This window comes from Tachypleus tridentatus, chromosome 8 (assembly GCF_004210375.1).
Source record: "Tachypleus tridentatus isolate NWPU-2018 chromosome 8, ASM421037v1, whole genome shotgun sequence".
Classification (NCBI taxonomy): Eukaryota; Metazoa; Arthropoda; class Merostomata; order Xiphosura; family Limulidae; genus Tachypleus; species Tachypleus tridentatus.
The window spans coordinates 66,575,418-66,597,378 of NC_134832.1; the positions used below are offsets into that span (position 1 = coordinate 66,575,418).

Genomic DNA, 21,961 nt, shown 5'->3' on the forward strand with positions numbered 1-21,961 from the left:
AATCTGGAAATCTGTTTGCAAACTCATCACGCAGCTTTTGTACCCTGGTTCCATATTTGGTGCAATCCAGATTAGGAAATTCCAGTTTCCTGGTTGCAAGACATGTAAAATGGGTCAATATGGCTCTTCTCAACTGAACCTGGAAAAGTTCCAATTTCTTCTCAAAAGCACAAATATGCTCAAACAACTTATTCACAAGTTGACTTTTCCCTTGTAGTTTTAAGTTTAAATCAGACAGATGCTGTGTAATGTCTGTGAGGAATGCTAAGTCATTCAGCCAGTTCTCATTGCTCAAGAAGTCCACATTCTGACGTTTGCTCTCCATGAAGAACTTAATCTCCTCTGCAGATTCCAGAATCTCTTCAAAGTGGCAGCTCTACTAAGCCAGCGTGCAGCAGAGAAGTACAAAACATCTGAATACTCACTGTCCAGCTCATCTAAAAAAGTTTTAAATTGTCGATGATTTAATCCTCGTGTTTGAATATAATTTACGCATTGGGCGACATTTTTCATGACTTCTGCAAAATCCAGAACTTTGGTGCACAAGCTCTCTTGGTGAATAATGCAATGGCTTACAACTTCGTCTTGTGCTCCAATTGCAGTTAGAAATTTCTTGGTGAATCCATTTGTCCTACCTGTCATGGAAGGAGCACCATCTGTTGTAACACCACATAATTTATAAGGATTCAGTTCAAACTTTTCTACAACCTTAAGCACTTGTTCACAAATATCCTGTCCTGTGGTTGTGGAGGAAAGGCTTGCCATATCTAAAACTCTTGAAAACATCAAAGCCTGCAGTAACAGCTCTGATGAAAATGACAAGTTGGGATGTGTCATTGATATCGGTGCTTTCATCCAAAGCCAGACTGAAAGCTTCACACAATTCAATCTCTCTTTCAAAGTTTCTTTGATGTCCTCTGAAAGATCTTTTGTCCCATGAGACAGTAAAGCGGAAAGGCTAGTTTGCTCCACCAAATATTTTTCTCTGGACATGCATATTCTGTGAATATTGTTAAACAATTTTAATAAATTCTCCATCACTGAAAGGCTTTCCCTTTTCTGCCATACATTCACAAAGCTTAAAACTCAGTTTTGTCACCAGTTCTGAATTTTTCTTGAAAGTGGTAAAACACCTTGTTGCTTTTCAATGGATGTTTTAAATGTTCAATTTTGTCCTTTCGTGCCTGACCAACAATTTCATCAAACTGGGAGGAGTGCTTAGTTGCGTAATGTCGCTTAATATTGTACTCTTTCATGACTGCAATTGTAGTTTGACAGACGAGGCAGACAACACCTTGATTATGTGGGACAACAAGATATTTTGTGCACCATTCACTGTTGAATAACCTTCCCTCATCATCAATTTTTCGTTTCTTAACTGCTGACATTTTACTAGCCCTGAAATCAAAACAAAAATTATTCTCACGAAACTAGCAAAGTAGAAAAAAACATAGAATTTATTTACACATGGAACCTCTTATGGACAGAAACACATGTTTCTAAATTGGCATCCCGATCATAGCCTTCCGGTACTTAAATTAATTGAGAATAGCAAAATACAGTGTGACCTCGCCTATTCGCGGTTCGCCATTCGCGGCCCCGCATATTCGCGAGTTATGCGCGAACTGCGTTTTGTAGGTCACAGAGACTGAAAGGGCTTTTCGAGGAGATTTCTGTTGTATTTACTCAATCAAGCCGTTTTATCAATTGTCGTCTTCACCAAACAAGATTGGACTGCTATTGGCTGATTGCCTCAGCTTCCCCAACAACGCAAACGGCAAAGCACAGCCCGGTAACGCACGGTACAATTTAGTGAAATACTTAACAGTATGCAATATTGCTACATTATTACTGCATCAATGAGTATAAGTATCATTAGTGTTTGGGAAGCATTTCATATAGTATATAATCGCATACATATACGTTTTAAAACTGCGTCCAATATTCGCGGTTTTTCGCTGTTCGCGGGAGGGTAAAGAACGTAACCCCGCGAATAACGAGGTCACACTGTACATAGAATCAGATGCATCTGAAAGCAAAAATTTTATTAAATTCAGTAAAGTCACAACAATATGCTAAATAATAATCAATTTACCTTCAATCTCTTGTAGTAACTGTAAAAGGTAATAAAAGTTTCACCAATAATGAATGACGGACAGCAGAGGTTAGGGAAAATTGTCGCCAGCGGGCGAAGGCGAGGTTCAGGACATGACGTTGAGTCGTAGACAATAGTGCTAGTGCACGTCACCTATTCATGCCCTAAGGAGGCCGACCAATCGAATTCGGCCTGCTCCTCTCTAGCAAAGATAATTTTAGAAGTTTGTCGAGTCGAAGCCTGGGAATCCCGTAGGATCGATGCTTTTAAAAATATTCCATTTGCGTTGGATTACAGATCAGGCCACATGGTTAGATTACAACAACTAGGGCCACACTAAATGGCTTGGCGGGCCGGGTTGTGGCCCGCGGGCCGCCTGTTGCACACCCCTGCTTTACAACTACAAATTCTACATTTGTATATGACCTTTAAACGTAAGAGTTAAGGTAAAGCATCTTTGGTTCTAAAAAAACTACCAATACGAAATGATGGTTTGAAGAAAGTATGCAGTGTAATCTGGACATTAAAAGACATGAGTAGTTTGTTGAATTGGCTTTTAACAATAAGTCTGTTTTCCAAGGTAAGAAGTAATAAGTTTTGATAGGAATTTGCAACATACTTGAATATCACTCAATGGAGTTTTTTCTTAGCAAGAAAACTTTTTAATTCTAACTTATTGACATACTGATAAACTGTTGATAAAAAAAAAAGTCTACATATTATGAATAAAAATCCAAGTCTCAATAAAAATTGAACCCCATTCTCCTTTGCTTTATTCAAATAGTTTTTTTTTTCTATAATGAATATTGTTCAATTTATTATTTTAGTAGAGTTGCTGAAAATGGAACGTGTAATTCTGAAAAGTTCATTAAAGATGTCTTATAGTTATTCCTGTGCCTCTGCTATTTATTCATAATGATAGTGCTTTTATCCATGTGTATTTGCCAGGATATTGAACATTAAATGGATCAACTTCTATCTTGAAATCTTGCCCCCACCCACTTTCTCTGGAATAAGCTGAGCTTGTTCTGGCAGATGAAGACTGGATCACTGATTTTTATCTCCTGTTTCTGCCATGTCTTCCCATTCCCTGCTTTGAAGAGTCAGTGAGGCCGAATACGGTGTTTTTGGATTTCATTTCTTGGGTATGTGACGTTTTATCCCTTTCCTCTATTTCCTGTGAACCATGCCTTTTCTTGCTACATGATCAGTCTTTTTATCCCTATTTGGTATTTACCTTTCCTCACATATTGGTACATGTTGACCGACTTACCTCACAGTTGAGTGACAAGATTATCATGCTTCGCTACCCACAGGCTTTGGATCACTTTGCTCTTGTATATCATTGTACAGAATATCCTTTTCTGGACTAGCAGTTGTTAGGTGTCATTTTGTCTATTTGGAGTGTGGCCCTTGAATTTCCTGTAAGTCTTACCCATGCCCAGTTTTCTCACCATTATCTTACCTTTACAATTCTTTTACAGTATCTCTCTACCATTCATCTCCTCTCTGAGGCTCTCCACACACCTAAGAAAATAGAGAGTTTTTCTGAAGATATCCTCTCACTTCTATTCTCCACAGTGGCTCATTTATAATCTTTGACTCTGGCTTTACATACATGGTTTCTCTATTGTTGTGACCTAGGTAGTGATGCAACCTTAATTCAAGTCCATTTACCATCATCTTATTTTCAGGATTTACTTATAGCCCCATCTCTGCAGTTGACATGAGCTCTTGAGTTTTTTGAATCACTAACTGTATCAGTACGACAACAGTCTACTCTTTTCAATCTTGTTGCCCATTTGTCTCGGTCTGAGTGTATTATGACATCTGTTACTATTTCCTGTCCCTTCTTCTTGGGTATCTCATCACTTTTTTTCTTTTATGACACATATTACATTGCTAACACTATTAGTAAGTACCCACTGGGTTTGGTAAGGTGGGAGTTCATCATGCCGATTTTCTTTATCTCGATAGTGTTCTTTTACCAAGAATCATTGTGTTCTTGAACTTTTATCAAAAGGATTCCTGATTCTGTTTTTTCCCTACCTCCCATGTCTCCTATACTCATTTCATTCCCTCTGCCTCTGAATTTCAGGATCAACTGTCTGTCTGAGGTGGTTCAAGAACTATAATCTCAGCAGGTTATTGCACCTGTTAAATATCTTTCACCAGGTTTTTATTCCAGACTCTGTTATTCACAAGAAAACCAGGTCCTGGAGGCCTGTAACCAATTTATTTTTCCTCAGTTGCTTAATTCAACTTCCCCATTTTACTGTCGAGTCATTCTTCACCCTACAGTAGGCATTTTCTCTGAGCTTATGGAGGACCAAGATGGATGTCATTAATGCTCATCTACACATTTCTTGTTTGTATCTTCAGTTCATACATCACAGATTGCTTTATCAGTTTCACATCCTACCCTTTGGGTTTGCTTCTGTTTCTTATGTTTTCTGTCAGGTAGTTGGACCTTTTGCTTACTATCTTCATGCTCTGTGGTTACAATTCCACCATTATATGAATGACTGGTGTCAGCCAGCTATGCTTGTCAGTTCCTTCTAGTGGCAGCTCAGGTGGGTTGGTTAATTAAGTTGGAGATGTCCTTTCTTCAGACTACCCAATACATCATCCAGTTCTGTGTCTTTTTCAATACTCATCTCAACTGGGCTCAGCCTTGTCTATGATTTTGTTCCATGGAACTGTTAGTTTGGCACACCCTTTCAGCTATCTCACTTTCTGCTTGCAAGGTTCTACTGCTTTTGGAATGTGGTCTTCATTATTGTCACTGGTCCCTCTCAGTTTTAAGCAAAGCCAATCCCTTCATTGGGCTCTTCACAATCAAAGGAACCTGTCTCAGAGTTTCTGTGGTACCTGTTCCTGACTCTATCCCTTGGCAGTCTTCCTCTGTTTGGGATCTTTACTCTTCTATCCTCACCAGTTGAGTTGAACTTTTGATTTGATTGGCTTATTTCTCTTTGTCTTCTTCCTTTTTAAATTTGCTCCAGGTGTCTTCTCATCAAATTCAACCCTTCATCCTTTCCCTTACATCTTGACTTCATCAGCCAATGGAGGAAATTTTACAGTTGATCATTTGGAGTACACCTGATATTTTCACCTACCATTTATTTTCACCATATTGAAGTTTTATTTTTGCATATGTGACTGTTCCATAGGCTTCTGTGCATGTTTGACTGGGCAAATTTATATTTGTTCTTTTCCTTTCAGGGGTTTTTGCTTTGTTTAGTCATTATATGAATCCTTCTTTGTGGCAAGTGGTGCCTGACAAAGCATTCCTCAACTTCAAATCTGCACTGTACGATCATATAGATTTGTGCTTTATTTTCCATGGCCTTGTAGTACTCACTGTTGAGATGGGGTGTTCCACAAGATTGCCTGTAGATGAATAACCTCTGACATAATTGCCTCATAAACTTGCCCATTCTGGACCATGCCACTGATGGACTGCATGGATAAAAAAACAGAAGTGGATAGCTAGCTGCCATACCTTGTGTTGGATAAATCATTAGGGTCTGCTTTTCAAAATAGTATTTCATGGTTTTTCATTGCATTGTTTCAGATCATGACATTCTCTGGACTCTCATCTGTGTTGTCACCCCCCTCTTCTTCTAGTGGAGTATGGGAGTATTTACTAATTTCCAGTTACAAGCTGCTAGAATGATTAGCTGTGGAGACACCCTCTTGAATGGGTTTCATACAATGATAACCATTCACTACATACTAGAACAACAGTGTTCTGCTGGTGTAGATGATGTGCTATCCTCCAATGTGCAATGTGCACTTGGAAATGAGTGATGTCTTAAATTCTATTTCACCCCTTTGACTGGGAGCCCTCATTCTACCTCTACCTAGATGTCAGTTACTCATGGCTGGGTATTGGATTTACAGAAGAACCCATCAATGCAAGTCCTCATATAGGTTTATGGTTGTCTGTATTCCTCCATTGTCTGTACCCCTTCTATGTTGTTGGTCACAATGGAGGCAAAGAGGGTTGTTTCTGTCCTGTTCTTTTTATTATTTGTCACTGTATCTTATTCTGAGACTGTTCCCCTTAGTGTAGATTCTTGTACATGGTGAGGGGACCTCCCAGGGAAGGTTCTGTTCTTTTAGTTTACCTCCTCTAGGATCTAAACATCCACTCATGTATTTGCTGTGTGTGGTGATCCATGAAAGGGAGGAGAGGATCCTGGTGGTTGAGGGTCCAATCCTAACACACCACTTTGGCCTTGAATTCCTGTAGATGGGCAGCCTTGGAGTGGCCTCACTTGGATAAGTCAGCTTGTTCATTTGGACTAGAGTCAACCAAGTACCAGTTTTGGATGTTCTCAACAGGTGTTATGGAAACTGTATCTGATTCTGGTGTTTGGGTATAGTGTCATGAAACCCTGGCACTGCTGCAGTGTTCTTGTTTGGCATTGTACTGTGTTTCTTTGTAGGGCTCCATGGTGAGTGGGGTCAGTGGGTACCAAAGTATTCTTTTTTATTATAGATATCCCAAATAAAAACTTAAATAAAATAGCAAAAAAATAGTCCATAGGTAGTCGACCACATCTCCAACATCTGTAATACTTGTACCTTATTTTTTTGTCGTATGTTCTCTTTCAGACACACTTTTAGGGTAGATGTCTCCATTTTTCATTCAGAAGGGTCTAGAGGAACTTACTGGCTCTCCAAAGTCAGTAAAGAAGTTTCACTTTGGTGAAAACATCCACATCTTAACACTGAACTCCTCTTGCATTCAAAGGCGGTTAAGGATATATCTATTGAGGTTACGTCTCATGCTACTTTGAATTTGTTATGAGCAGTTATTGTTGAGAGGGATTTGAAGAACATCCTCGAGTCAAAGATTCTCGTTGGTTTGTCTACCCAAGGACTTTCTGCAGTGAGGTGTATCTCCACTCAGAAAGATGGAATTATGATGCCAATCAATGTCCTCATTCTGACAGTTACATCACCAAATCCATTTGCCACCATGAAGGCAGGTTATCTTAATTGTAAGATACGGCCATACATTCCAAACCCTCTCCAATGTTTCCAGTGTCAGCAGTTTGTCATGTCATGGTTCTTTGACATGTGCTCGATGTGGTGGCAAGGACTACGATGCATATGAGTGTGAAACGGACCCTCATTTCATCAGGTGCAATAGTTCTCACCTGCCTGCTTTTGTTCTTGCACCAAATGGTTGGAAGAAAAAGAGATGCAGCATTTGAAAATGATTCAAACAATACTAACCCTGAGGCTTGAAAGCTGCTGTCCACCACATCATCTCAGACATACGCTGCTGCACTTTGTTCCAATACTACAGTGGGAGTGCAGAGGTATCTCTCTGTGCCTCTGAATGAATTGTTCTCAAACCAAATGAAAAGTCTTGACCTTCATGGATAAAAAAGTTGATGAATCAACATCAACACCCATCTCTGTCCCTAACATGCATTTCAGCAAAAACCCCAAGATCTATTTTCTTTGGTTCTGGGTAAGGGCATTTGATTGCATACATCTCCCACCCCAAGATGGGAAACGATCATTTGTTCATGTTCTCAGTCACTGGAATCCTCTTTCAACAAGAAAGACCTGCCCAATCGACCCAGGGCATGATCCATGGAGATTGACAGACCTCCCTCGAATAAAGACTAGAGAAAGAAGACGTAGTCATAAACAGAAGGGTAATCCACCCAATTCACCTACATATAAATAAAAATAGCCACCTTGATACAATGAAACTGTCAAGGGCTACGTTCTAATCTGGATGACATCAAAGCACTTATTGATTCCTACCATCCTCTATGTCTTTCCTTACAGGAAACATTTCTGAAACCTGCCATATCATTACCTTTTGTCAGTTTTCTTTGTACAGAAATGATAGGCTGTGTGATGGATGAGTGTATGGAGGGGCAGCACTGTTAGTTGATTAGCATGTTCCCACCCTGTCTTTGCCACTCAACTCACCTTTGGAGGCCATAGCCATTCTTGTTTCCTTCAGTCATACTATCACTGTTTGTTCTGTCTTCCTGTTACCTATGATCAATCAGACCTTGATGCTTTCATCGAACAGTTGCCTTTTAATCCTGGGGGACTTTATCCCCTCAGGAGTAGTGTTAATATTGATAGGAGGGGTCACTCTGTGGAGCATACCTCTGATCACATCCTATCTCTTTTCAATAGTGGTTCTTATGCTTATTTTCATGCACGTAGTCAGTACTTTACTGCTATTGATCGCTCAGTTTGTTCCCCTTCACTATTCTCCCACTTTTCATGAAGGGTTGACAATAACCCATGAGGCAGTGATCATTTTCCTATAATTTCGAGAAAGACTGGTTGTGGTCAATGCCACTCGACCCGTGTGCCCCGGTAGAAGCTGGATAATGCAAACTGGCCCTCATTCACTGCTCTTGCAGAACTTGATACTGCCATCAATAAATGACTGTGTGGCAGCAGTAACTGATTGTATAATATATTGGCAGCTGCTCAATGTATTCCTAAAATCCTCAACATGTTTAGCACAATATCCTCATCTGTGGTAGAATACTACTTGTCACATGGCATGGAAGGCTCAAAAAAAGGGCCTGGAATACTTTTAGTAGGTATCTCACACTCTCGCACTGCATCACTTTCCAGCAGGTCCATTCACATGCATGGTGGGTAAGACGTCAATGCTAGAAGGAATCTTGGATTAAGTTCACAACCAGCATATCTTCTACCACCAGTTTTAAAGACATATGGGACAAGATTTGATGGGTCATTGGGCAATATAATTCTGTACCCCTTTCGATCTTGCTCTTTGATGGCCAGGAAGTAGCTGATATCTGGAGCATCACAAATATTCTAGGTGAAAGCTTTTACCAGGTATCTAGAACTTCTACTTCATTCTCCACCTTCTCAGTCTTTAAGACTCCGGTAGAGAGAGATTACCCGTTTCCTTTTGAGCTGATATTCTCTGTGATTGTAATTGTCCCTTTACACTGGTGGAACTCATACTGGTCCTTCATTGGTCAGACCTGATGATGTACACTGTGAAATGCTGCACCATCTATCCCCTTGCTATTCTTTTGGTTGTTTTTAACTCGATCTGGCAGGAGAATGTTTTCCTTATGCTTGGTGCCAGGCTATTGTCCTATCTTTTTTCTAAGTTTAGGAAGGATCCAAAGATTCCATCAAACTACCATCCAGTTACTTTGAGCTGTCTTTGGAAGACCTTAGAGAGGATGGTTAATGCTCGAATCAAACAACCTACTCTCACCCACCCAGTGTGGGTTTCAGGAACAGAGCTCCACCATGGACCACCTGATTCAAATTGAAATGCCAATCAAAGAAGCCTTCCTCAAATGACAACATCTTGCATCAATATTCTTTGACATTGAGAAGACTTATGATACTACATGGAGGTGTGACATTTTGGGAGACTACCATTTATAAGAGTTACGTGGTCATTTACTTATTTTTGTTTATTTTTAATGGACGGGCAATTCCAAGCTCATGTGGGTTCGATACTTTCCTGTTCTTTTCTACAAGAACTTGGAGTTTCTCAGGGCTGTATTTTGAGTGTCACACTTTTCAGTTATAAAGATTAATGCCATCACTGAACAATTCCCTCTTACTGTTGCAAACAGGCTCTATGTTGACGACTCTCACATCTCATGTCAGTTGTCGAACATGACATATATTGAGAGGCAGCTTACAGTTTTAACTTCTCTCGCTCTGAAACCATTTGCGTGCACTTTTGCTGCCAGTGGAATATTCATCCTGATCCTGAACTCCATATTGGTTAAGTTGTGCTACCTGTGGTCCCCCGAGACAAAGTGTTTGGAATAATTCTTGATGACGAGAGACTCACTTGAATTAAGACCCACATTTACTGATAAGGAGCAAACAATGTGTTGACCTTTCTAGGTCAAAACATTATTCTCTCCTTATCAGTAAAAGTGCTAATACCCATACCAGCCGTTCTGAGAAACATGGTTCTTGGGGCTTATTTCTGACCACGAGCTGACTTTTATCTCACACATCAAGCAGCTATGGGTAAAATGAACAAGAGCACTGAACATCCTCCTTGCTCTCTCTTCCACCACTTGGGGAAAGGATCGATGTTCTGTGCTGAAGATATATTGTGCTCTTATTGGATCTAAACGAGACTATGGGTCACTGGTCTATGGCTCTACTAGGGCTTTGGCCTTGAAGGTGCTGGATCCCATTGATCATCAGGAACTTTGGCTCTTCTCCAGTTCAGAGCTAATATGCAGAATCTTATGAATCTCCTCTACACCTCTGTTGTTTGCAACTGGCTATAATGTATGCTTCAAAACTTTGTTCTTTACCACAGTATGCCACCTGGGGTTGTGTTTTCCTTCCTTGGTGGGCCATGATTTTTCAGAACAGACAACCTGCCATTGCTCCTTTCGGCCTTTGTTTTCAGGAGCAGTTGGATGAATTGGGTCTGTTCTTGGATAACATAGCTATATCCACTGGTCACCCCATCCCACCATGGCTTCTTATAGTCCCCAAATGTGATCTATCTTTACGTCATTTGAGAAAATAAAATGCTCCCAATGGGAAATACTATCTTTTATTTGCTGTGAACATCTTTCAAACCATTCTTCCATTCCTATTTATACAGATGGTTTGAAATCACAGACTCTGTGGGCTCTGCCATGGTTTGTTGTGGTTCAGAGATTGCATGCAGAATCCCCCTCTACAGTTTTTGTGTTCACTCCTGAACTGTACAACATTTCTCTTGGCCTGGATCACATAGAAGCTAAGCAGTAATAAAATTGCACTATTTATACTGACTCTCATAGTTTTCTACTGGCCTTGGAATCACTTCACCTTAGTTCTCACTCTGTTTTCACTGATATTCAAATGTGACTGACCCATTTTTCTTTAACATGTACTTCTATCCAATTTTTCTGGATACTAAGCTACGTTGGTATTTGCAGGAACAGGCTTGCTAACCTTGCAGCTAAATCTGTCTGCTGTGCCTATTCCAAACCTGTATTTAAGGCTCGGCTCTGTGCTAGTTAGCAGTTGGTTTGGAGTGAGCATCGTGAAAACAAGCTTTTCCAAATAAAACCCCCCTTGGTGTGGATTCCTGTACGTGGTGAGGGGACCTCCCAGGGAAGGTTCTGTTCTGTCTGGTTACCTTCCCTGGGATCTAAACATCCACCCACGTGTTTGCCGTGCGTGGTGACCCATGAAGGGGAGGAGAGGATCCTGGTGGTTGAGGGTCCAACCCTAACACACCTCTTTGGCCTTGAATTCCTGTAGACGGGCGGCCTTTGGGTGGCCCCCCTTGTGTCAGTCGGCTGGTCCACTTGGGCTAGAGTCAACCAAGTACCAGTGTTGGAAGTTCTTAACGGATGTTGTGGACATTGTGCCTGATGCTGGTGTTTGGGTATAGTGCTCACGAAACCCTGGCGTTGCTGCATTGTCCTTGCATGACTTTGTAGTGCATCCCCTCGTAGGGCTCCATGGTGGGTGGGATCAGTGGGTACCAATTTTTTTTTTTTTTTCCTATGGATCCTCCTTCAAAATATTTAAATAAAATGGCGAAAAAACAGTCAATGGGTAAGCAACCACATCTTGAAGACAGCAATCTTCAACATCTGTAACATACATACCTCATTTTCTTATATTACATTCTCTTTCAGAAAAACCTTTAGGGCAATTGTCCCCCTTTTTTATTCAGAAGGGACTAGAGGAACTTGCTGGCTCTCCAAAATCAGTAAAGAAGCTTTGATCTGGAGACATTATTGGTTGAAACATCCACATCCCAACACAGTGAACTCCCCTTGAATTCAAAGGTAATCGGGGATATACCTATTGAGGTTACACCTCATGCTACTTTGAATTCTTCAAGAGGAGTTATTGTTGAGAGGGATTTGAAGAACGTCCCCGAGTCAGAGATTCTCGCTGGTCTCTTCACTCACGGAGTTTCTGCAGTGAGACGCATCTCCACTCGCAAAGATGGAGTTACACTGCCAACAAATACCCTTGTTTTGACATTTACTTCATCACGTGCACCTGCCACCATCAAGGCACGTTATCTCATTTCCAAACCCTCTCCGATGTTTCCAATGTCAAAGATTCAGCCACTCAAAGACATCATGTCGTGGTTCCCTGACATGTGCTCATTGTGGGGGCAAGGACGACGATGCCTATGAATGTGACATGGACCGACATTGCATCAACTGCAATGGTTCTCACCCCTCCTACTTTTGTTCTTGCCCAAAATGGTTGGAGGAAAAAGAGGTGCAGCGTTTGAAAACGACACATAACATTAGTTATCCTGAGGCTCGGAAATTGCTGCCCCCCACTCCATCTCGGACATATGCTGCTGCATTTCATTCAACAATTACAGTGGGAGTGCAGACAGATCTCTCTGTGCCTCCAAGAGAATCGTTTTCAAAACAAATGAAAAGCCTTTTGACCTCCATGGTTAAAAAGGTTGAATCGACTTCCACACTCATCTCTGTTCCTCCCATACATTCCAAGAAACCTCAAGATCCACATCCTTCATTTTCAAATACAGGCATTTCTTCTGATACATTTTTTTCTCCCACCCCAAGAGGCAAAACAATTGTTCGTTCACATTCTCAGTCACTGAAATCCCCTTCCAATAACAAAGTCCTGCCCACTCGACCCAGGGCAGGATCCATGGAGGTTGATAGACCTCCTCCGACTAAGGACAGTAAGGAAAAAAGACGTGGTTCTAAACAGAAGGGTTCTCCAGCCACTTCACCTACCCATCATTAAAAATGGCCACCTTGATACAATGGAACTGTCGAGGTTTACGTTCTAATCTGGATGATATCAAAACAGTGATTGCTTCCTACCATCCTGTTTCTTTCCTTACAAGAAACATTTCTCAAACCTGCTGATACAGTCGCCATTCGGCAGTTTTCTCTGTACAGAAATGACAGGCTGTGTGATGGACGAATACATGGAGGGGTGGCACTGTTGGTTGATCTGCATGTGTCCATCCTGTCTTTGTCACTCAACATACCCTTGGAGGTTGTTGTCATCTGTGTTTCCTTGGGTCATACCATCACTGTTTGTTCTCTCTACCTGTCACGTGGAGAGACATATGATCAATCAGACCTTGATGCTCTCGTTCAACAGTTGCCATCTCCCTTTCTGATCTTGGGGGACTTTAATGGACTTCATCCCCTCTGGGGAAGTGCTGCTGTTGATAGGAGGGGTTGCTCTGTAGAGCATATGCTCTTTGATCACAATCGTTCTCTTTTCAATACTGGTTCTTCCACTTATTTTCATGCACCTAGTCAGTCCTTTATCGCTATTGATCTCTCAGTTTGCTCCCCTTCATTATTCTCTCATTTTTCATGGAGGGTTGACAGTAATCCACTAGGCAGTGATCATTTTCCTATCCTTTTAAGAGAGACTGGCTGTGGTCGATGCCACCCTACCCGCGTGCCCCGGTGGAAGCTGGATCAGGCAGATTGGTCCACTTTCACTGCTCTCGCAGAACTTGATCCTGCCATCGTAAATCAGCCATCAATAGACGACTGTGTGGCAGCGGTAACTGGCTGTATTATACAAGCAGCTGCTCAGTGTATTCCTAAAACCTTGACACGTTTTCCACGATATTCTTGTCCCTGGTGGAATTCTGCTTGCCACTTAGCACGGAAGGCTCAAAAATGGCCCTGGGATACTTTTTGTCGATATCCCACACTTTCAAACCACGTCGCTTTTCAACGGGCCCGTGCACATGCTAGGTGGGTAAAACGTCAAAGCCAGAAGGAATCTTGGATTAAGTTCGCCACTAGCATATCTTCTACCACCAGTTCCAAGATCATATGGGACAGGATTTGAAAGGTTAATGGGCACTACAATTCTGTCTCCCTCTTGATCTTACTCTCTGATGGTCAGGAGGTGGCTGATGTCCGGAGCATCGCTGATACTCTAGGTGAAAGCTTTTGCTGGGTATCTAGCACTTCTGCTTGTTCATCCACCTTCTTGGCCATCAAGACTCGGTTGGAGCGTTCACCTCTTTCCTTTCGGACTGACTGTTTCTTTGACTATAATTGTCTCTTTACACTGGTGGAACTGAAAATGGCCCTTCATTGGTCTGCCAGTACATCTGTTGGACCTGATGATGTTCATTATGACATGCTGCACCATCTATCTCCTGCCTCTCTTGATGTCCTTCTGATTGTCTTTAACCGGATCTGGCAGGAGAATGGTTTTTTTTTATGTCTGGTGCAAGGCTATTATTTTACCTTTCTCTAAGCCAGGGAAAAATCCCAAGATTCCTTCAAACTACCGTCCAATTGCTTTGACGAGCTGTCTCTGTAAGACTTTAGAAAGGATGGTTAATGCTCGCCTTGTTTGGTTCCTCGAATCAAACAACCTCCTCTTGCCCACCCAGTGTGGGTTCCGACAACAGCACTCCACCACAGACCACCTAATTCGTCTTGAAACATCAATCAGAGAAGCCCTTCTCAAACACCAACATTTTGTATCAATATTCTTTGACATTGAGAAGGCTTATGACACGACATGGAGGTATGGCGTTTTGCGAGACCTCCATACATATGGGTTACGTGGCCATTTACCTATGTTTATTTAAAAAATTTTAATGGACAGGAGATTCCAAGTTCGTGTCGGTTCGACAATTTCCCGTTCTTTTGTACAGGAACTTGGAGACCCTCAAGGGTGTGTTTTGAGTGTCACACTCTTCAGTATAAAGATAAATGCCATCACTGAACAACTCCCTCTCACTATTGTGAATGGGCTGTATGTCGACGACTTTCACATCTCATGTCAGTCGTCGAACATGAGATATATTGAGCGGCAACTACAAACTGCCCTCAATCGTGTACTGAAGTGGACTACGGCGAACGGCTTTAATTTCTCTCTCTCTAAAACCGTATGCATGCACTTTTGCTGCCAACGGGTTATTCACCCTGATCCTGAACTTCATATCCGTGAATTTTTGCTGCCAGTGGTCCCTGAGACCAAGTTCTTGGGGCTTATCTTTGACCTTAAGCTGACCTTTATACCACACATAAAGCAGCTTCGGGTTAAATGCGCAAGAGCACTGAACATCCTCTGTGTCCTCTCTTCTACCAGTTGGGGAGCAGATCGATGTTCAATGTTAAAGGTATATCGTGCTCTTATTTGATCAAAACTCGACTATGGATCAGTGGTCTGTGGCTCTGCCAGACCCTCAGCCTTAAAGATGCTGGACCCCATTCATTACCGAAGGACTTCGACTTTGCACTGGGGCTTTCCATACCTCTCCAGTTCAAAGCTTATAAGTTGAATCTCATGAACCTTCTCTGCACCTTCGCCGTTTGCAACTATCTTTACAATATTCTTTGAAACTTCATTCCTTTACAAAGCATCCCACCTGGGAATGTGTTTTCTTCTTCAGTGTGCCGTACATTTTCAGAACAGACGATCTGCCATTGCTCCGTTTGGCCTTCGCATTTAGGCGCAATTGGATGAATTGGGTCTGTCCTTGGATAACATTGCAGATTCCACAGGTCAGCTCATCCCACCATGGCTTATTACAGCCCCCAAATGTGACCTTTCTTTCAGTCATCTGAAAAAGGCAGATACTCCAGATTAGAAGTACTGTCTTTTATTTAATGACATCTTTCAAACAATCATTCTGTTCTCATTTATACAGATGGTTCCAAATCAGGTAATTCAGTGGGCTCTGCAATGGTTTGCTGCGGTTTGGTGGTTGCACGCAGAATCCCTTCTACAGCTTCTGTGTTCACTGCTGAACTGTATGCCATATCTCTTGCCCTGGATCATATTGCAGCTGAGCAGTACTCCAACTGCACTATTTACACTGACTCGCTTAGTTCTATACAGGCCCTGGAATCGCTACACGTTGGCTCACACCCTGTTCTCGCTGATATTCAAAACCGACTGGCCCATTTCTCATTAACTGCTACTTTTATCCAGTTTTTCTGGATACCAGGCCATGTTGGTATTCGCGGGAACGAGCTTGCTGTCACGACAGCTAAATCTATCTGCTCCAGCACTATCATCACTGTGCCTATTCCGTACATGGACTGTGGTCTTGTATTCAAGGCTCGGCTCCGTGCCAGCTGGCAGTCCACTTGGAGTGAGCAATGCGACAACAAGCTTTTTAAAATAAAACCCTATATTGGGCTTTGGCCATCTAGCTTCCATAAAATTTGGAAGGAGGAAGTTGTTCTAACTAGACTACGCATTGGTCACAGTTTTTTAACCCATCATTTTCTTTTATCTAGAACTGATGCACCAATGTGTAGTTTATGTAACACTCAAATCACTATCAGCCACATTTTATTTTCTTGCCATCGTTACAATTCTCAATGACGGCAATATTTTAAACATGTTTTTTCCCAGGGTCAGTCTGTAACATTGGACAGAGTTATTGGTGATGGTGACTCTGTCCACCTTGATAAAGTTTTTAGTTTTTTAATGGCCATTAATCTTTTTAATCTCATTTAAGTGTTGGATATTTATTCATTACACCTTTTTAATTGTGGTTCCTTTTTTACAGTTTCATTCTCTATATCTCAGTTTGACATTGGAAAATGGCCAGAACATTAAATAACTCGACACCAGAACTGGAAAGGCCAACTTCAGGTGACTACAGCTGCTGTTTGAACTATCTGTTTGAACTACTCGTTAGTCGTCCTGGCGAGTTGTAATTACACTTTTGCTGCATGTCATTTAACACTTTTACTACTTTACCTTTTAGTACTGGCCATAATGACACATAACCAGGACTGGAAAGACCAACTTCAGGTGACTGACAGTGGTTCTTATACTTACCTGTTAGTCTTCCTGGCAGGTTATGACCATTACCATTCTGCTACAGGAAGTCCTTTACAACTTTGTAGACTGGATGTCAACATTGGTTTTATGCCATTTTCTGTTTTAATTGCTGTTTTGTTTTTACTTTCATTTACTTTTACAAATTTTACTCCATTTACTTTACTTTTACCTTTTTACTGGACATTTGGCTACTCATTATTACGATTTTGCTCTGTGTCTTTTAAAACTTCTATTATTTTACATTTTGATAATGGCTGCTATGACACATAACATGGAACCAGGACTGAAAAGGCCAACTTTAGGTGACTGACGGTGGTTCTTGTACTTACCTGTTAGTCTTCCTGGCAGATTATGATCATTACCATTTTGCTAGAGAAAGTCATTTACAACTTCTCTTACTCAGCTTTTTCTCTTAACATTGTAGACTAGGTGTCAACATTGGTTTTATACTTTTTTTGTTTTTCAATGATGTTTTGTTTTACCTTCATTTCCTTTTATGTATTTTACTACATTTACTTTATTTTTACCTTTTTCCTGGACGTTTGGCGCAGATAGCCTAGCTGCTTTGTGCCATAAAACACTAAATCAATCAATCAATCAACCAAATAAAACCTTCTATTGGACTTTGGCCATCTTGCTTCTGTAAGGAAAAGAATGTTAAGTTGTCCTGACTCTGTGTTGATCAGTTTTTGAACTCATAGTTTGTATGTTTTTTATCTTGGACTTATGCACCAGTGTGTTGTCTGTGTGACACTTGTGGTATAATAAGCCACATTTTACCGTTTTGGCAGCACAATTTGAAACATGTTTTGTCCCAAGGTTTATCCATAATGTTATACAGGGTTATTGGCAATGGTGACACTCTCCACCTTAGAAATGTTTTTAGTTTTTTAAAGGCTATTGACCTTTTTAACACTATTAAAATTTTCTAATTTATTAATTACTTATTTTTAATGTGATTCTCTTTGAAGAATTAAAGTACATCTAGTTTGATTTGCAATTATGAAATGGTTATAATGTCAAATAACTAGAAATCAAGACTGGAAAGGCCAACTTCAGGTGATTAAGTCTGATTTTTGACTGACTTGTTAGTCATCCTGGTGAGTTATAATTACAATTATGCTACAAAAAGTTATTTACAACTTGTGCTACTGTAGTTGTTCTCTTAATGCTGTAAACTAGATATAAAAATTGGATTTAATGCTATTTATGTGTTTGATTTAAAAATTAAACTTTTTATTTTACCTTAATTTCTTTTTATGAATTGTAATAATTTTGCTTTAACTTTTTACTGGATGTTTAGTGCAGATAGCCTAGTTGCTTTGCACCATAAAATACCAAACCAACCTTCTATATCCCATCTTTACTTTCAAACAAATCTTAATAAGCTTCTGTGTCTGGTCAGGATATTTCATTGTTATGTAATCCATACTACCACCTTTGGGAATATGCATTCCTGACTTTTTATTCCATGGAAATCTTCTTCCTTCCCTAATCTTTCACCTTCTTCTTTGATTGGCATATTCATTCCTACTTTTTTCTTCCAGGCTGTTCCAGGTTTCTTTCCATCAGATCCTACACCTGGCTTTTTCCCTCCCTTCTTTGTCTTTATCATTTGACAGAGAAGATTCTACAGTTTGGCATGTGGACCACTCTCATTATGCTTATCTCCTACTATTTTCTTTATCATGGTTTTGTCTACCACCTTTGGCCATTTTTTTCAGACTGTGGTATGGCTTTAACTGGAAAGGTTTTTTTCCATACTTTTCTTATTTCAGGAGTCTTTTTTTTCTAATTCTTTATCACATAGATTTGACTTGGTAGCAAGTGGTCCTTGACCAGGTTTTCTTTAGCTTTAAATCTGCAGTTTACAACCATGTTGACTTGCTCATTTACTGTTGAAATGGGGTGTTTCAGCACTCTGCAATGAACTTTCAGATATATTTGATTTACCAAGTATGGTTTGCCTTGCTCTAGCCATTCTGCATCCAAAGGTGCATTCTTGTTGAATGCTTTGATTAAGACCACTTTCTTATCACATTTTCTCATGCTCAGATATACTTCTCTCAATTTCTATCTTTTCTTATGTTCCACACATGGTCAAAGAGTATAACTGGCTCAGAACTGGTGTGCTTTCTCTCTTCTGGTCTTTGGACGTGTATCTCTCCTTTTTAGAGGTATCCTTCAGATACTTTTTCATTCCCTCACTCTGGTCCCTCTTTCTTCTCAATGTGGGATTTTAGCTAATATGAGAGATGACATTGCTGTATTGGAAGTTATAATTTTCCTATATTTCTTATAGGTATTTAACCTACCTCTCTCACACTTCCTACACTTTAACTGGTATAAATTAGTGATGGTTGACATCAGTTAAGAGGTGAAGCAGGATGATTTTACATGAGAGATATGTTGGAATTACTGTATTCTAACATAGTGAAATGTAAGGCAAGTAATGAAATTTTAAGACATGTTTTTGTCATTTAGGGTGTTTATGACAATGAGCCTGATGCTAGTAGATTTGTTTATCTGTAAACACTACTATGAAAGTTAAATTCTTCCAATACAAGTAGATGAAATAAGATAATTATGCATTTAAGGAAATTTTTTTTTTTTTATCAGTATTATGTTCTAGCTCACTAAATTCATTTTGAAATGTGCAGATGAATGCTGATGACTTGGAAAACCTTTTTGATGAGGATGAAGATTTAGATCAGTTACATACACTTGAAAATGAAGATGATCCTCAGGAGGATAATCAAAGTGTTAGAAATGGAGAAGTAAATACTGCCAGTCAACAACTAGTTGAAACAAAGAAAAAAGTTGTTCGTAATCCTCAGCCAAAACTTGATCCAGACAGGTTGCCTTTTTATTAGTTTTATTAAGATTTTGTTTTAGAAATATAAAGACAATGTTACAACTTATTAAAATGATTAAGAAACAAAAGAAATGACTTAATAATGTGTTGTAGTGACTAAAAATTCTGCTCACTTGACAGAATCATTATACATTGAAATGAAAATATATAACCTGCATGGTTAAATTGCTTTAATTTTTCCTTCTGTCACTGAGGCATTACTTTAAATGAAGAATTGAACTAGTATTCTGGAGTAGACCCTCTGATTTTTATGGACATTTCCAAAACAGCTGTATAACATAGACATGCTGAAAACTGAGTCTTATTCACAATCTGTAAAAATCTCTCAGATTGAAAGTATGAATTGTATTCTAAAATCTGACATCAGATAGTTTATTACCACCTTTGTTTTCTCCCTTGTGTGTTTGTCAGCAGGGTTTCTCAAAAATTGCTGAATGTATTTGGATGAAAGTTGGTATACATTTGGACTATGACTCAACTTAGAATTGCTTAGTTTTGGAAGGTCAAAGTTGCAACAAGGCCATGAAAATCCAAAAATTCCTATGTTAACAAGGGGGTTGATTTTTCACACTGTTTGCTCTATAACTTAGTTAAAAATTATCATATTTTGATGAAACTTGGATGACTTGTATAAAATGTTATTCTTCTTTGTCCTGCCAAAAATGGCCCTTGTTTATTGATAATAACAGACATGTGGACACATTTTGTTATTTTTTGAGGACTGAATATGATCAATGCTATTTGACAAAAGTATGCATTCCACTGAGTGCTTCTCTAGTTAAGTATGTGGTTTTTAGATCCACTTACATTCAGCAGAAAAGCTAAATTCAGCATAGCAAAGAATAAATTGAACACAAGCAGTAAAAGAGAACAAGCAAACAATAGTGTAGTTTAAAACACAGATAATTGTATTAGGTTACAAAAACTGAATGAGCTTCTTCAGAATCATCTTGCTGCTGGAGTTGAGAGAATTAAGAGCTTAAGAGAGAGCAAAAACTAGAAATATGGAAATACCTGACTTAAATACTTTTGTGAGACAAAGTCAGGTATTCCACAAATCCACATGTTACATACATCAGACAGTGGTCTACATAGCAGAATCATATTTCCTTATTTCTTCTCTGAATAGGCTACCTTCCAAGAATTTCTTACAGAAACACACACATGTTAGCTTGAAACTTAAGAACAAAGTTTGCAGTATGTATGTAACCTTTATGTGTGCAAAAGTTTAGTGTATGATCTTGAGACATTTGAGCAACTGTACTAAAATTTGAAAAAAATATTACATAAATATACATGAATATAAAGGTGTAGTCTCACTAGTTATAGGAAGAAGAAAGCCATGACTTTCAATCATAAGTATTCATAAGACGCAATAAATATGTTATCATTAGTAAACCTTCAGTATTAAAGTTTTCATGGCAGTGATGTCTCAGTAGTAAACACATTGCCTTGATTGACATCTAGAAATTATTAAGGATTTTTAAATCCACTGTAAGCTGGATGTAGGTCAAATGATCCTTTCTTTCCTTGTTTTCTTCTTCTTTTTTTTCCATTATGGTTTAGACAGAAAGATGTCCAAAGAAGGTACTTTTTCCTATTTTGTTGAATTTACGTATTAATATAAATATAACTTTATTAAGCTATGACAATTTTCTTTATTTCACCAAAAGTAATTAAATTAAGGAACTGTTGTATTTGTAACATATTGTAGTTTTAGTTCTTACTATATTTATATGAATGATTTTATTCATCACTAATAGGCACATGTGAAAAGGTATGTATTTTTTTATTGGTTCTGTACATTATTTGAAAAATGTCTGTATGCATGAAATCTAATAAAATATCACTAGATAAAAAGCAATTTCCAAAATGTACTTACCTCTTAAAAAGGTTTTTCTGTGCTACAATTATTCAAGATACTCTAAGAATTTTACTTGTTACCTAATTGATTTTTGTACTCTCAGTTGACACTGTCCACGACCTAATTTGTAGTGTGATGGAAGCACGTATTCAGTCCAATGATGTTTCTCCAGGGAGCTCCGAGGGTGCACTTATGTGTAATCCTGGACGTTCTGTAGAGAATTTAAATTGCCTTTTCCATCCTCTTCCTTTATTTTGTTGGCTTATTATGATTTGGATCAGCCACCTCTGGCTCCTTTTTTTCAGTTGGTAAATAG

At 39.5% G+C, this 21,961-nt stretch overlaps 1 protein-coding gene across 11 annotated transcripts in view; it reads left to right on the forward strand.

Annotated features, from left to right (window-relative positions):
• Positions 1 to 21,961, forward strand: part of LOC143222564 (TIMELESS-interacting protein) — a 44,493-nt gene that overhangs the window by 2,785 nt on the left and 19,747 nt on the right. For 10 of the 11 annotated variants that reach the window (XR_013012315.1, XR_013012314.1, XR_013012317.1 and 7 more), the window contains exon 2: positions 19,567 to 19,763. Coding sequence is in view for 8 of the 11 variants with exons in the window: in XM_076449213.1 (XP_076305328.1) it covers positions 19,567 to 19,763 (197 nt within the window). In the remaining 3 variants the exon portion in view is untranslated. Of the gene's footprint in view, positions 1 to 3,043; positions 3,241 to 19,566; positions 19,764 to 21,961 lie in introns of all 11 variants that reach the window. The other variant, XM_076449214.1, reaches the window with a different exon arrangement.